Source organism: Bos javanicus, chromosome 9, assembly GCF_032452875.1.
Source record: "Bos javanicus breed banteng chromosome 9, ARS-OSU_banteng_1.0, whole genome shotgun sequence".
Classification (NCBI taxonomy): domain Eukaryota; kingdom Metazoa; phylum Chordata; class Mammalia; order Artiodactyla; family Bovidae; genus Bos; species Bos javanicus.
In genome coordinates this window covers 36,424,862-36,438,817 of record NC_083876.1, presented here as the reverse complement: position 1 = coordinate 36,438,817, position 13,956 = coordinate 36,424,862, and the positions used below count along the sequence as shown (strand labels likewise).

The window sequence follows — 13,956 nt, the reverse complement described above, 5'->3', positions numbered from 1 at the left end:
GTTTATCAGTTAATATTTTAGAGAAAATGAATTTTGTTTTTATGGATTTGTTAATAGGATTGATAAGCTAGAGCTCTAAGTGGAAGACATAAAAGTAGCAATATATATATACTCAAAGTACGTTTTTAATTATGACATTGATTGGGATGTCACAAATTCATCTTTTAGGTCTTGTTGGGCTCTAGCTGAGAATTAAATCCAAATTCCTTAATCCATCCATTGAATGTAATAGATGGACTTTTCTCTTAGGCATCTTGAATGATGCTGTCCTTGGGAGAAGTAAGGAAACGGTCAATCAAATGTTTTGCTGTAGGACCTGATTCTCTCACAGAACTCAGGTTGAGAGAGGCTGAAACACTCTGCTTTGTTTGAGCTGGAAAGAAATTTCCCTACATCTAGAAAAGGCCATTTTCCTTCTTTCCTTTATTTACCTTTTATCATGGGAGCTCATTCCCCATCGAACAATTGCTTTTTGGATTTCCTTATTCAAAATAAGAGAAAATATCATATTATTTCTAATTCCTAGAGAGCAGGCATGGACCCCAGACTAAAAAATAAGAAATTTTAGGAGTGGAAAGGACAGTAGAAGTAACTGAGCTCAGCCTCCTACCAAGAGTGCAGGCTCTTCAGTTTCTAAAGGACAAGCTTATGTCAACATGTGCCAAGACTGCTCAGACTCTCAAGTGAGAGGTTTTGAGAAAGCAAAGCAATCCAAGTCCTTATAAAAGCTACCCCATTAGAGACTAGAGACCAGGTTAAAAATGAAAAGTTATCAACTAAATAATTAACGTGCTGATGATCATTAGATCAATTATTCAGATTAAATGATTAGAAAAAATTAAAACATTAGGAAGAACCTGATATAAAAGTTCCATTATGGACACAGGACAATGCACCACATCAAGGCTTTTCACTAACAACAAGCACTACTTTAGGGAACTACTTGGAGTCAGTGATAAGCTCTGGGCTATATCGGTTCCCATGGTTAGCCACTAGTGAATAGGAAGTTTACTCAGGAATTTTGAATTGAAAAGCATCAGAGGGTTCATTCTATCTATCAAAATTAACACTGGCTGAAGGAAAAAAACATTATTATATTACTTGTTAAATATTTGTGTGATAAGATCTATAGAGAAGAAAAATTGTAAGAAAGATATTTTTATTTTAGTGTGTGGCTGCACTTTCATAGGCCTTCCCTTGTGGCTCAGCTGGTAAAGAATCTGCCTGCAATGCGGGAGACTTGGGTTTGATACCTGGTTGGGAAGGTTCCCTGGAGAAGGGAAAAGCTATCTACTCCAGTTTTCTGGCCAGAGAAGTCTATGTGGTTGCAAAGAGTTGGGCACGAAATGGGAACTGAATTGTCTTTTAAGTACAAGAATTAATTTTAAAGGGCAAAGAAGGAAGCTTCACATTTCAGAAATTAACTTCTGTGTCCTTTCCAATCATTCCAGAAATGGGACAACCCAGAAGCATTCAGTGTGAACCTAGCTGGCATTGCTGGGACTTCCGCAGGTCTAGTGCCTTTCAATGTTGGCTTAGTTAGAGCCAAACCCTAGCTCTGTAAATTTCTTCTCCATGGATTTTCCATTGCTTTCTGGGAATTACTCCGAGTGACAGCCTCCTTGTCTGTTATGTTCCGTTCCTAGAAACCAGAGCTAATTAACATAGTTAAAACTCCCCAAGTCTGCAGCCATCTTTCCAGGGCAATGGATTCCAAATTTGATGAGCTCCTTAACAGACTCATACATGATTTTAACTCTCTTGGTAGCACCGTAATTGTCCACTTATAAATTTCAAAATGTAAATACATAAATACATCATCACTATTTGGCTATGGCTAGAGGTCAACAACCAGATGCATGCATAGCTCTAGTAAATGACATTTTTACTGTACATTGCTTTATCCCTCTCTGAAAACAAACATCAACACACACAGAATACAAATGAATCTTGACAAACACCTTAGTTTGAGCAACTTGGATCTCTTTCTTCGAAAGGCTCAATAAATCAAAATTAATGCTGCAGAAAAATGTTTCTTGGGAATGTTGAGAGAGGAAAACAAATGGATAGATTTAAAATTATGTCCTAAGGAAGTTTAAGTCAAGAGACATGTAAAGTCACATGGGCATGAGTATGTGTTTAATCACCTACCTATCCAAGCTCCCAACTCTGGCGACTAGATACAGGAGACTTCCAACGGCAAGGCTTCCCAGCACCAGGAGCTTCTGTCTCAGCCACGCCTGCTGTTTGAATAGCATGGCCCTCCATCAACCTTTAGGACTCCTGTAGCCTGAGAGACGGGGATAGAAGGGGACTTATCAGAAGTCATCTCTTACTGGCTCTGTTGACTGTCACAAAGCCATGCAGGGGTGGGAATACAGGGATTAAGTGATGTCACACAAAGAACATCAATGCCGCATCAACCTTAACAATGTTCATGGTACAACAGGTATTTGGCAAAACTTACTTTCCTTCTTTTGGTATGTGTTTTAAGATCAAAACTAAACTAGAGGCAAGATACTAACTAGAAGGACTTGCTGGGCAATTGTCAAAGTAAATTAAAATGCAAAAATCATTTTAAATAAATCTATCTATCTATCTATATATAGAGAGTTGTTAATCATTCAAAAATACTGATAAAATGAGCAACTGAGCAACCTGAGTTTGAGCAGCAGGGCAACCAGGAAACTGAAGGTTCTTTTTGGTATAGGGGGATGAATATAGAAATTGGGATCCTCCCTCAGTAAGTTATCATTTGGGGCATAATAATGACATGTTTGACTGACATGGTTTTTGTTTTGTTTTGATTGTGAATGGAGGAAGGGGGTGAGATCAAAGGCTATGTCTTGGGACTTCCCTGGCAGCCCAGTCAGGACTCTGTGCTTCCAATGCAAGGGGTGCGGGTTTGATCCCTGGTTGGGAAATTGGGACCCCACAGGCTGAGTGGTACAGCAAAAATTTAAAAAAAAAATTTTTTTTTAAGCTATGTCTTTACTTACTGAGGTTATCAGTGGGAACTGTTACGACCTCAGATGTTTGGGGGCAGTGGCTCTAAGTAACTTGATGTTTCCCTTCATTGCCTCTGCCCAGACCTGGGTTGGAGTGACAGATTCTAAAATCATGCTCAGACTAGAAGCCCCTGCTACGTGACCCCCTCATGGCTCTCAATGAATTTAAATACGGTCAGTCTTACAGGTCTTGCTCTAACACCAAGACAGAAGCTTACATGGAAGCTTTGTTTTCTTTTATCTGAAATAGGGCTAGCTGAGGAGAGTAAGGCTTTATCAGTGCTGTTATTAAATTTTGGGGAAAAATTCAAGCTTCCAATTCAGGCTTTCATATTAAAAATAAATCCAATTCCCTTTCCAAGATAAGATTGTTCGCTTCTCACTGAAACTCAAAATAATAACCCCAGAAGAGGGACTACAGCAATGTGTCATGGTGAGAAAATGTTTTGCTGCAATAGTCTCTCTGTATTTGCTAAGTGAAGATTTTCTCTGTGCAAAAGGATTATATACCTGGATTGACTGCTTGATTTATTCATTCATCAGGAAATACTGAGCACTGATAGCCTTCCCAGCTTTTCTACCAGGTTTATGGGGAATTCCAAAAAAGATCCTGAATGAGTCTTAGCCCTTGGAAAATTAGTAATGTGATTCAGGAATCATGAAACACCTTATCCACAATAATGTATGAATAAATGTTGGGGGAAATGGAAGGAATGTTCAGGTACGTGCCTTTGAGGAAGTACATAACTTGGCGAGGAGGCTGTAGGAGGGCATCCCAAAAGGGAGAGGGAAAAGAAGCATTTATCCAACACAGAGTCACAAATATTTATTGGAAACAACTTATGTGCTACATTCTGCCCTGGGGGCCCCGGAGGCAGTGGCCAACGTGGGAGGTGACAGTCTAGTGGAGAAGAGAGAAACACCACCACGAAATACGGGAGTCGCATGCACCTTCAGATTGTGATAACACAAGGAAAGTCAAAGCGCAGTGAGAAAGAACAGTAGGGTTCGGAAGCTACTTCAGTCCTTCCTGAAGAAGGGGCTTGGCTTATACCTGGAGCATGAGGACAGAGGAGGGCAAGAAGGTGGACTCAGCCAGAGGACCCGGAGCGCACTGTGGAGGGAAGGTGGGTGGCTAGTTTGAGAAGGGAAGGAAGGTTGGTGTGGCTCCACACAGGAGCTGAGGGGACAGGAGAAAGGGCTGAGAGCTAAAGGGAAGAGGAGGTGTTCACAAGGGTCTTTGCAGGCTCTGGGTGAGCTCAGGGCTCTGGCTTTGCATGGCCTGCCTTGTGTGTTGGTAAAATGAGGAAGAAAAGGGGAAGAGTAGATGAGGTTTGATGAGACCTGCTATGTGACAAGAATATCATCCAGGTGGTATTTCAGGGAATCGTCAGAAAAATCCTATGAGGCAGATACAGCTATTTCCATTTCATAAACAGGAGAAGTGAAGCACAGACAATTTTCTGCAGCTTGCCTGTGATCACACAACTGACAGGTAATGTGGAGGCAAAGGCAGTAACTTCTGTGGCAGAACTCAGGGCTTCACTGAAAGAATCAGTTTTCTCTCTCTGGGTTGATGTCTGAAGCCCTCAGTTAAATGGTTACCTGCCTTCAGCACAGGACTCTGATTCCTGTCAAAATGCAAATACTACAGTAATAGGTGGAACTGGATGGTGGAAAGAAACCTGTGCTCAAGTCTCCTGGTTAAGTTCTCCCCTGAGTGAGATTCTAGTGGCTGCTCAGATTCCTTGAACCTTTGTTCCTTCTCTATAAAATGAGAATTTCAGAAAAAAACATCTATCTCTTTCATCAACTATGCTAAAGCTTTTGACTGTGTGGATTATGACAAACTGTGGAGAGCTCTTAGAAAGATGGGAATACCAGACCAGCTTACCTGTCTCCTGAGAAACCTGTGTGTGGGTCAAGAGGCAAGAGTTAGAACCCTGTATGGAACAACTGATTGGTTCAAGATTGAGAAAGGAGTACGACATGCTGTCTGCTGTCACCCTGTTTGTTTAGCCTATATGCTGAGCACATCATGAGAAATGCCATGCTGGATGAGTTACAAACGGGAATCAGGATAGGTGGGAGAAACATCAACAACCTCAGATATGTGGATGATACCACTCTAATGGCAGAAAGAGAAAAGGAGTTAAAGAGCCTCCTGATAAGGGTGAAGGAGGGGAGTGAAAAGCTGTCTTAAGACTAAATACTAAAAAAACGAAGTCATGGCATCCAGCCCTATTACTGCATGGCAAATAGAAAGGGAAAAGGTGGAAGTAGTGACAGATTTTCTCTTCTTGGACTCCAAAAATCACTGTGGATGGTGACGGCAGCCATGAAATCAGAAGACAACTCCTTCTTGGCAGGAAAGTGATGAAAAAACCTAGACTGTGTTGAAAAGCAGAGACATTACTCTGCTGACAAATGTCCGTATAGTCAAGGCCATAGTCTTCCCAGTGGTCATGTATGGTTGTGAGAGCTGGACTGTAAAGAAGGCAGAACGCCAAAGACCTGATGCCTTCGAACTGTAGTGCTGGAGAAGACTCCTGAGGGTCCCTTGGACAGAAAGGAGATCAAACCAGTCAGTCTTAAGGGAGATCAATCTTGAACGTTCACTGGAAGGACTGATGCTGAAGCTGAAGCTCCAGTATTTTGGTCATCTGATGTGAACAGATAACTCATTGAAAAAGCACCTAATGCTGGGAAAGATTGAGGACAGAAGGAGAAGAGGGTGTCAGAGGATGAGATGGCTGGATGGCATCACCAATGCAATGAGCATGAACTTGGGCAAACTCCGAGAGATGGTGGGGGACAGGGAGGCCTGGCCTGCTGCCGTCCATGGGGTCGCAAAGAGTCAGACATGACTGGGCAACTGAACAACAGCAACAACGACAAAAGGAGACCAGTCTCTAACTTCCCCACTCCTTAGGGCTACAATGAGAATGAAGTAAGTTTTCTACAAGTGACATCACTATTCAAAGGCCAGACTAACATAAGGGATTATGTGTCATTGTGCGTGCGTGCATGCTAAGTCCCTTCAGTCGTGTCTGGCTCCTTGTGACCCTACGGACTGTAGCCCACCAGGCTCCTCTGTTACCCAGGATTGGGTTTCCATGCCCTCTTCCAGGGGACCTTTCGGACCCAGGGATCGAATCCATGTCTCCTGTGGCTCTTGCATTGCAGGAGGGTTCTTTACTGCTGAGCCACTGGGGAAGCCCAAGTGTTACTGTATCTTAGTGTAAATGAATTCACTGTGTGCTTACAAACAGTATGACAGAGTAAAAGCTGTGAGGTGATTGAAGAGGGATGGCTACAAATGGGAGACATGGGAAAAGCAATGGTGAAATGTGCTTGCCCGTGGCCTCAACAGAGGTCAGCAGCCTCACGCAGAGGAGCAACTTGGAAGGAGGCTGGGGTCGCTTGGCCTCCTCTGCTACCTAAGTGTAACACCCATTGTTGTTGTTCAGTTGATAAGTCGTGTCTGACTCTTTTGCAACCCCACGGGTGGTAGCCCACCAGGCTTCTCTGTCCATGGGATTTCCCAGGCAAGAATACTGAAGCCGGTTGCCATTTCTGTCTCCACGGTATCTTCCTAACACAGGGTTCTTTACCACTGTGCCACTTAGGTGAAATCTCTTTCTGTTTTGTGTGTGAATGCACACTCAGTCATGTCCAACTCTTTGCGACCCCATGGACTGTAGCCCGCCAAGCTCCTCTATCCATGGGATTTTCCAGGCAAGAATATTGGAGTGGATTGCCATTTCCTTCTCCATCTGTTTTATAATCACTCAGATTATGTGCTAAGAGTATCAGAGCAGCCTCAGAATAAACTGTGTTCAAGAAAAACCAAAGATATTTGGTACATTTAACATTCAAGATGCCTCTGTGGTTTTCTGTGACATGAAGTGCTCCAGCCTGTGCCATGACAGAATCTTAAAAGTTGGGAGCTACAGGTCTTGATCCAGGAGTACAACCAAAAAGAAGACATGCCGCCTGATCCTTACAGACATGCCATTAAACTGGGGAGAAGGTTAACTGCTTCTCCAATCCCCTAAGTCCCGTCCCAGCTCTGTATGCCAGCTTCATGGATAGTTTAATAATCTTTCCTCAGAGCACTCACACTGGTAATAGGCAATTTATATAAAATTAAAGTTTTAAAAAATATATTATCTCTTTTTATTAAAAAAAGTTAAAGACCTACAGTGACATTTAAGCCCTCCTTTATCTCCAGTTTTCTATCTCCCAGTGTCTTTCATTTTGCATGCCAAGAACAGCACAATTATAGTTTCTCCAGACTACGAATGGTTTAATAGACATGGTATCTTAGCTGAACAAAGAAGAGTATCTAAATAACAGAGTATGTGGCCAGAGATGACAAATTGTAGAGACATCTGGCTGTTTCTCCAAAGCAGCACTAAGCAAAGAAGGAAATGATTCCCAAGCTCACACAAATAAGGGAATTCAAAAAAAGTAATAATAAAGATACACTCAAGTGGTGTTCAAAGGCTCATAAACATAGTTACTGCAAGCCCCTGGTACTAGTAAAAACGGTAACAAAAACAACAGCAGTCAAGTTCATTAAAAATGACTGAACTTGTATACCAGAATTATTCCAAGGAAATTTTAACTGTCTTCTGAGTATTAGCTCATTTATTCAGGGCAACAGCCTTATGGGGTGGACAGGAACCACGTTTATTCTTTCTTTTTTTTAAGATTTATTTTTTACTAATTTACTTTATTGGAGTATAATTGTTTCACAATGTTATGTTAGTTTCTGTTGTACAGCGAAGTGAATCAACTGTGTGTGTGTGTATTCTGTCACTGAGTCATGTCCAACTCTTTGTAAACCCATTGACTGTAGCATGCCAGGCTCCTTTGTCCATGGGGTTCTCCAGGTAAGAATACTGGAGTAGATTGCCATTTCCCTCTCCAGGGGATCTTTTGGAATCAGGGATTGAACCCCTGTCTCCTGCATTGGCAGGTTGATTCTTTACCACTAAGTCACCAGGGACATGTATACATATATCCCTCCCTCTTGAACTGCCCCCAGCCCGCCTCTCTAGGTCATTACAGAGCACTGAGCTGAGCACCCTGTTACACGGCAACTTCCCACTGGCTGAGTGTCTCACACATGGCAGTGTAGATACAGCAGTGCTCCTCTCAATTTGCCCCGCCCTCTCATTCTCCTGCTGTATCCTAAAGTTGAGGAACCACATTTATTGAGCCCTGGTCTCTGTGTTTCTTTCATATTTATCATCTCGTGTAATACAACAGGCCTGTGAAGTATTATTCATTCTATTTTTTTCTGATGGAAACTAAAAAACAGAGAGATGAACAAATTATTTACCCAAGGGCATATACGGCTGGTAAATACAGGAGGATTTAAATTCAAAATTCTCTGATCTCAAAGAACATGAGCCCTTGATTGCAGTCACTCCCTCAGCTTTGGATGCTCACCTGAGAGGCTCCTTTTTTGTTGTTTTTTTATTAAAATTTTCTTCCCGTTTTATTGAGATATAATTGATGTAGAGCATAGCATAAGTTTAAGGTGTACACATAATGATTTGCCTGACATCCATCATGAAATGATTATCACACTATATTTAGTGACTACCCATCATGTCACAGATACAAAATAAAAGAAAAAAAAATTTTTTTCCTTGTGATGAGAAGTCAGCAACTTTCATATATAAGATACAACAGTATTAATTACATTTATCATGTTGTACATTATACCCGTAGTACTTACTTATGTTATAACTGGAAGTTTGTACCTTTTGACCATCTTCATCCAACCCCTGCCTCTGGTACCACAATCTGATCTCTTTCTGTGAGTTTGTGTGTATACTTATTTTTTGAAGTATGATTGACCTACAACACTATGTTGTTTCTAATGCACAAAACAGGGATTTGATATTTCTGTACGTTTAGAAATGATCACCACTGGGAGACTCTTAATAAATGCTTGTTTACTGACTGATGAGAACAGATAAAACCACTTTTAACTCACCCTAAATTTCCTTCCATTGTATCTTGAAGTAGAAGACAAGGAGATGAAAACCAAAAGAGGAAAATGTTTTTATGAAGGGGTAAATAAAAAGGGCTATTTATGTGGCTTTAATATAATAAAAGGAAGAAAAATATTTATAAACAATGATAATGAAGGTAATATTTTTATAGTTTACAAAGTATTTTTCATATTTGGTAAACTGTTTATGATTAAAAGCAACCAGAATCATGGGATCTCCACTTATTTTCCCAATAATTCAAAAACTGACTCTCCTTTTGAAAGATTTTATAGATGATCAAAATAGCTGGTTCTGTCACTCAGTTCAGATTCTCACGTTCTGTTGTCTGTAAGATCTTGGTTACACATGTCTGTTGTCCCCTTATTATCAGCCTGTCTCATCTTTCCTACCCCCAGCTCTTCTCCCACATCTTTCCTCTCCCCTGCTCTTCTCCCCACAGCTCGACTCAATGCCTGGGTCCTCATCTGCTGATGGGATTGCCCAGCCCAGAAACTTTGAAATCCATCCTCCTTGGCTCTACCCCGCCAGTAAAATTCTATCTCCAAAGTACTATTAGGATCTACCTGCTTCTCCACACTGTCATCCGTGACTGCCTTGGTACAGGCTGCACTCTCAGATTTTATAGGCTCCTAACTGGTCTCCCCACGATTAGTTTTGTTTCTGCCTCAATTTATTCTCCATATTGAAGACAGAGCGGTCTTTCTAAACAGAAATTTGATCATATTGCCTTCAGGCTTAATACTCTAATGGGTCCCTATTCTCCACAGGGTTTTAAAGGCCTTTTACCTTTTCTACCACAATTCCTCACCAACATGACCTCACCCCAATATGGGCATGTGCAAACTTCAGCATACAGAACAGCTTGCAGTTCTTTTGAATAGATCATGGTCATTTTTGCATCAGGGCCTTTCCACAGAAGGGTCCCAGAGCCTGAAAACAGTAGCTGTGCCTCATCTATCAGTGACTTCTCTATTGGGTCTGGGGCACCAATAGATAGTGTCCCAGTAGGATAATAACAGCCTGCCCCGAAGAACTTCTGTGACGGGCAAAGGAGTATGTAGAGTAATTAGAACACTGGCACAGCATAATACTCAATAAACATTAGCCACATATACTGATGCTGACTTCTCTCCAGGTCTTGGATTAATTCCTATCTTTCAGATTTTAGGCTCCTTGGGAAGGCTGGCTTATAGGTTTCTTCTATGTGTCACAACAGCATCCTTTATTTAATTCTATTGAAACCACACTTTAATTGCTTGTGTATTGTGTGTCTCTCTAACCAGAATGTAACTTCCATGAGATGAATGACTGTGCATTGTTCATTATTGTATCACCAGCACTTTAAGGGTCATAGATACTCTGTAAATAATTACTGAACAACTGAATCAGCTAGATGGAATGAACTTTGACTATCTTAAACAGCTATGGTATCTAGATACCACATCTCTTTAAGTAGGTAATAGTAGTTTATCTTTGTATAGTACTTTGCAGGTTCATATATGCTGCTGCTGCTGCTGCTAAGTCGCTTCAGTCGTGTCCAACCCCGTGCGACCCCATAGTCGGCAGCCCACCAGGCTTCCCCGTCTCTGGGATTCTCCAGGCAAGAACACCGGAGTGGGCTGTCATTTTCTTCTCCAATGCATGAAAGTGAAAAGTGAAAGTGAAGTCGATATATGCCTGCTGCTGCTACTACTAAGTCACTTCAGTCGTGTCCAATTCTGTTCAACCCCATAGACGGCAGCCCACCAGGCTTCCCCGTCCCTGGGATTCTCCAGGGAAGAACACTGGAGTAGGTTGCTATTTCCTTCTCTAATGCATGAAAGTGAAAAGTGAAAGTGAAGTCGCTCAGTCGTGTCCGACTCTAGCGACCCCATGGACTGCAGCCTGCCAGGCTCCTCCATCCATGGGATTTTCCAGGCAAGAGTACTGGAGTGGGGTGCCATTGCCTTGTCTGCACTATATGCCTATAATAACCTAATTTCCCGCACCTTTTTATTTTGAAAAAGAGTTTTGAGTGCTTACATATCCTTCATCTAGATTTACCAGTTGTTAATTTTTGACACGTTTGCTTTATCTTTCTTTGTAGAAACATTTATTTTTTTTATCAAATCATTTGAGAGTAAGTGGCAGATTATCAACAGTGCAGGATGCTAGAAGATCCCCACCTGAATTCACACCAAGTCCTGTGATATAAGTGGGGCAGTGGGTATTCTTGGGTCTCAGGGAGTGAAATGAACTGCTCAAAGCCTCAGACTATTAAGCCTGGAATTGCTAACTGCTAGTTTCGAGCTTTTTATACTCTACAACTCTGCCTCCCTGTTAAGTTCATTTAATGCTGAAAATGTTATAATAGGGTTTGTTAGTAGAAATAGATATATCATTTATCTTTTCTTAAACATTCAACTTGTACATTCTGATGACTTAGGTATCAAAAAAAAAAAAATTGGAAAAGTGGCAAATGAGAAAATTTTCTAAGGAGATTTCTTGTTCTGTCTCCTATTTTACTTTTCTTTTCTCAATTCTTTTAAAGAAATAAAAATGGAGAAAGTTCTTTTTATACAATGAATAGTGGCAGCATCTGATGATGCCCACCCATCGGAGGGCTGGAGCTGGCTCACACTTTGCAAGCCAGTTGTTAAAGCCTTGATTAAGAACTACATCACAGAAATTCAGTTAAAGAAATTAAGAAACAAAGGCAATAAATATAAAAAACATTATTTCCTAATTATTGTACTTTTTTTACTATTATCTGTGCTCTTGAAGTTAAGTTTATTATACAGTGGAGATACTACTGTGCAATAGTATCTCTGTACAATTAGGTCTCTTCCTAATTCCACACTTAGTAAATTCATGTGGATAGTTTAAAATTGGCCACGGAGGGAGGATTTATACAACTGATACTGACAAACGCTACAGACCATCCCCTCTCCCCAAGAGCAGGTTGCACACACTAATTATGTCCCATTCAGTTTCTGTTTTATGTATTCATTAATCACATGTTTTCTGAGAACCCACTGAGTGTGTTGTGTGCTGCCAAGTGCTGTCAGGAAAAAGGAGACTGTACCTATCCATCTACTCCCCTTCCCTTTTTAGCCTCCTCCATTCTCTTCCCTTTCTAAAGAGGCCTATATTCATTTGGAGGCCCCAGTAATCCCTTTTTTCTATTTTCACCTTTCTAGGTCTTTTCTCCTTGGCTTTCTGTGCCTCCTTCAGGTTTCTCTCTGCATCCCACTGCTATGTTCTTTAAATAACAGAGCTTAAGAAGAAAGAAAGCAGTGCTGGTTTTCATATCATTGATAACAAAAGTACAGCTATATGTCTTCAAAAAACCTTTTGAGTATTTAATAAACCTGTAAAATAATTTATAATTAGTTTGCATGCAACATGATTCTAAAAGCCTTCATTCTTGGGCAGGCTAACATTTTCTTAAATAATGGTATTATTAACGTGCTTATTTTCCTGGGCTCTAAAATCACTGCAGATAGTGACTGCAGCCATGAAATTAAAAGATGCTTGCTTCTTGGAAGAAAAGCAATGACCAACCTAGACAGCATATTAAAAAGCAGAGACATTACTTTGCCAACAAAAGTCCATCTAGTCAAAGCTATGGTTTTTCCACGTGTGGATGTGAGAGTTGGACCATAAAGAAAGCTGAATGCCAAAGAATTGATGCTTTTGAACTGTGGTGTTGGAGAAGACTTTTGAGAGTCCCCTGGACTGCAAGGAGATCCAATCAGTCAATCCTGAAGGAAATCAGTCCTGAATATTCATTGGAAGGACTGATGCTGAAGCTGAAACTCCAATACTTTGGCCACCTGATGCGAAGAACTGACTCATTTGAAAAGACCCTTATGCTGGGAAAGATTGAAGGTGGGAGGAGAAGGGGATGACAGAGGATGAGATGGTTGGATGGCATCACCGACTCAATGGACATGAATCTGAGTAAACTCCGGGAGTTGGTGATGGACAAGGAGGCTTGGTGTGCTGCAGTCCATGGGGTTGCAAAGAGTCAGACACGACTGAGCAAGTGAACAGAATTGAACGTGCTTCAAAGCATTGCTCTTTTTATTACCTGAGACTCCTCTTTTTTCTGAGTTGCAATCTTTCTTTCAGGACCAGAAGGGCTCCACCAAATTCTGACCTCAAGATAACTGCCTACATTACCATTCATCAACAAATGTTTGCTCAGTGCCTGCCATATGCCAGGGACTGAAGATGCCAGGAATGATGTGGAGGACCCATATCCTGCTTTATTACTCTCATCTTCCTGAATTCAAAGTCAACTCTTTTACAAATGCAAGGAAACTGTATCTTTCCTTACACACAGAGCTCTGATCCTCTTGAACTGGCAGTGAAGGAAGACTCCTCACAGGGAGAGGGTCTACTGGACCCTAGAGTCTCATCACTTGGCCCTAAGACCCACTCCCCTTGGATGGTCCTGCCTTCTACCCAAGTAGCCGCAGTCAGACTACTCTCTAAAATACACCAGTCTTCTCTTAACAAGACTCTTCTCTTCAAGATGTCCTTCAAGTGAAGACTTTGTTGGGGATGTTTAGACCAGCATTTGCCAAAGGGACAACTTGCAGCTAGACTGGGCTAGCTCTTGGGCATGTAACCTGTGTATTTGCAGGGCTCTGTGTCCAGAAGGGCCCAGTGCTTGAATTAATTTTCTGCTGTCACTGTCTTGAAATTCTTAATAATTTTTGACAAGAAGTCTACTTTCATTTTGCAGTGGGTCCCACAAATTATGTGTACAGTCCTGCCACCAGACCTTTGGGCCTTCAGAGAATGGATTACTTGTGTGTAAGCTGTGGGTCTGCACAGTGGTGCCTCCTTTTTCCAGACACTTGGCTTTTAGAGAGACACTGTCTTAACACCATCACATAGGAACACAGTCCTTCACATCTTGTTACAGC

General features: G+C 41.4%; 1 protein-coding gene across 13 annotated transcripts in view; it reads right to left on the bottom strand.

Annotated features, from left to right (window-relative positions):
* HS3ST5 (heparan sulfate-glucosamine 3-sulfotransferase 5) overlaps positions 1-13,956 on the bottom strand; it is a 298,321-nt gene that overhangs the window by 3,198 nt on the left and 281,167 nt on the right. For all 13 annotated transcript variants that reach the window (XM_061427520.1, XM_061427527.1, XM_061427530.1 and 10 more), the window contains one exon: positions 2,152-2,290. In XM_061427520.1, coding sequence (XP_061283504.1) covers positions 2,152-2,258 — 107 coding nt within the window. In that variant the 5' untranslated portion in view covers positions 2,259-2,290. The remainder of the gene's footprint in view (positions 1-2,151; positions 2,291-13,956) is intronic.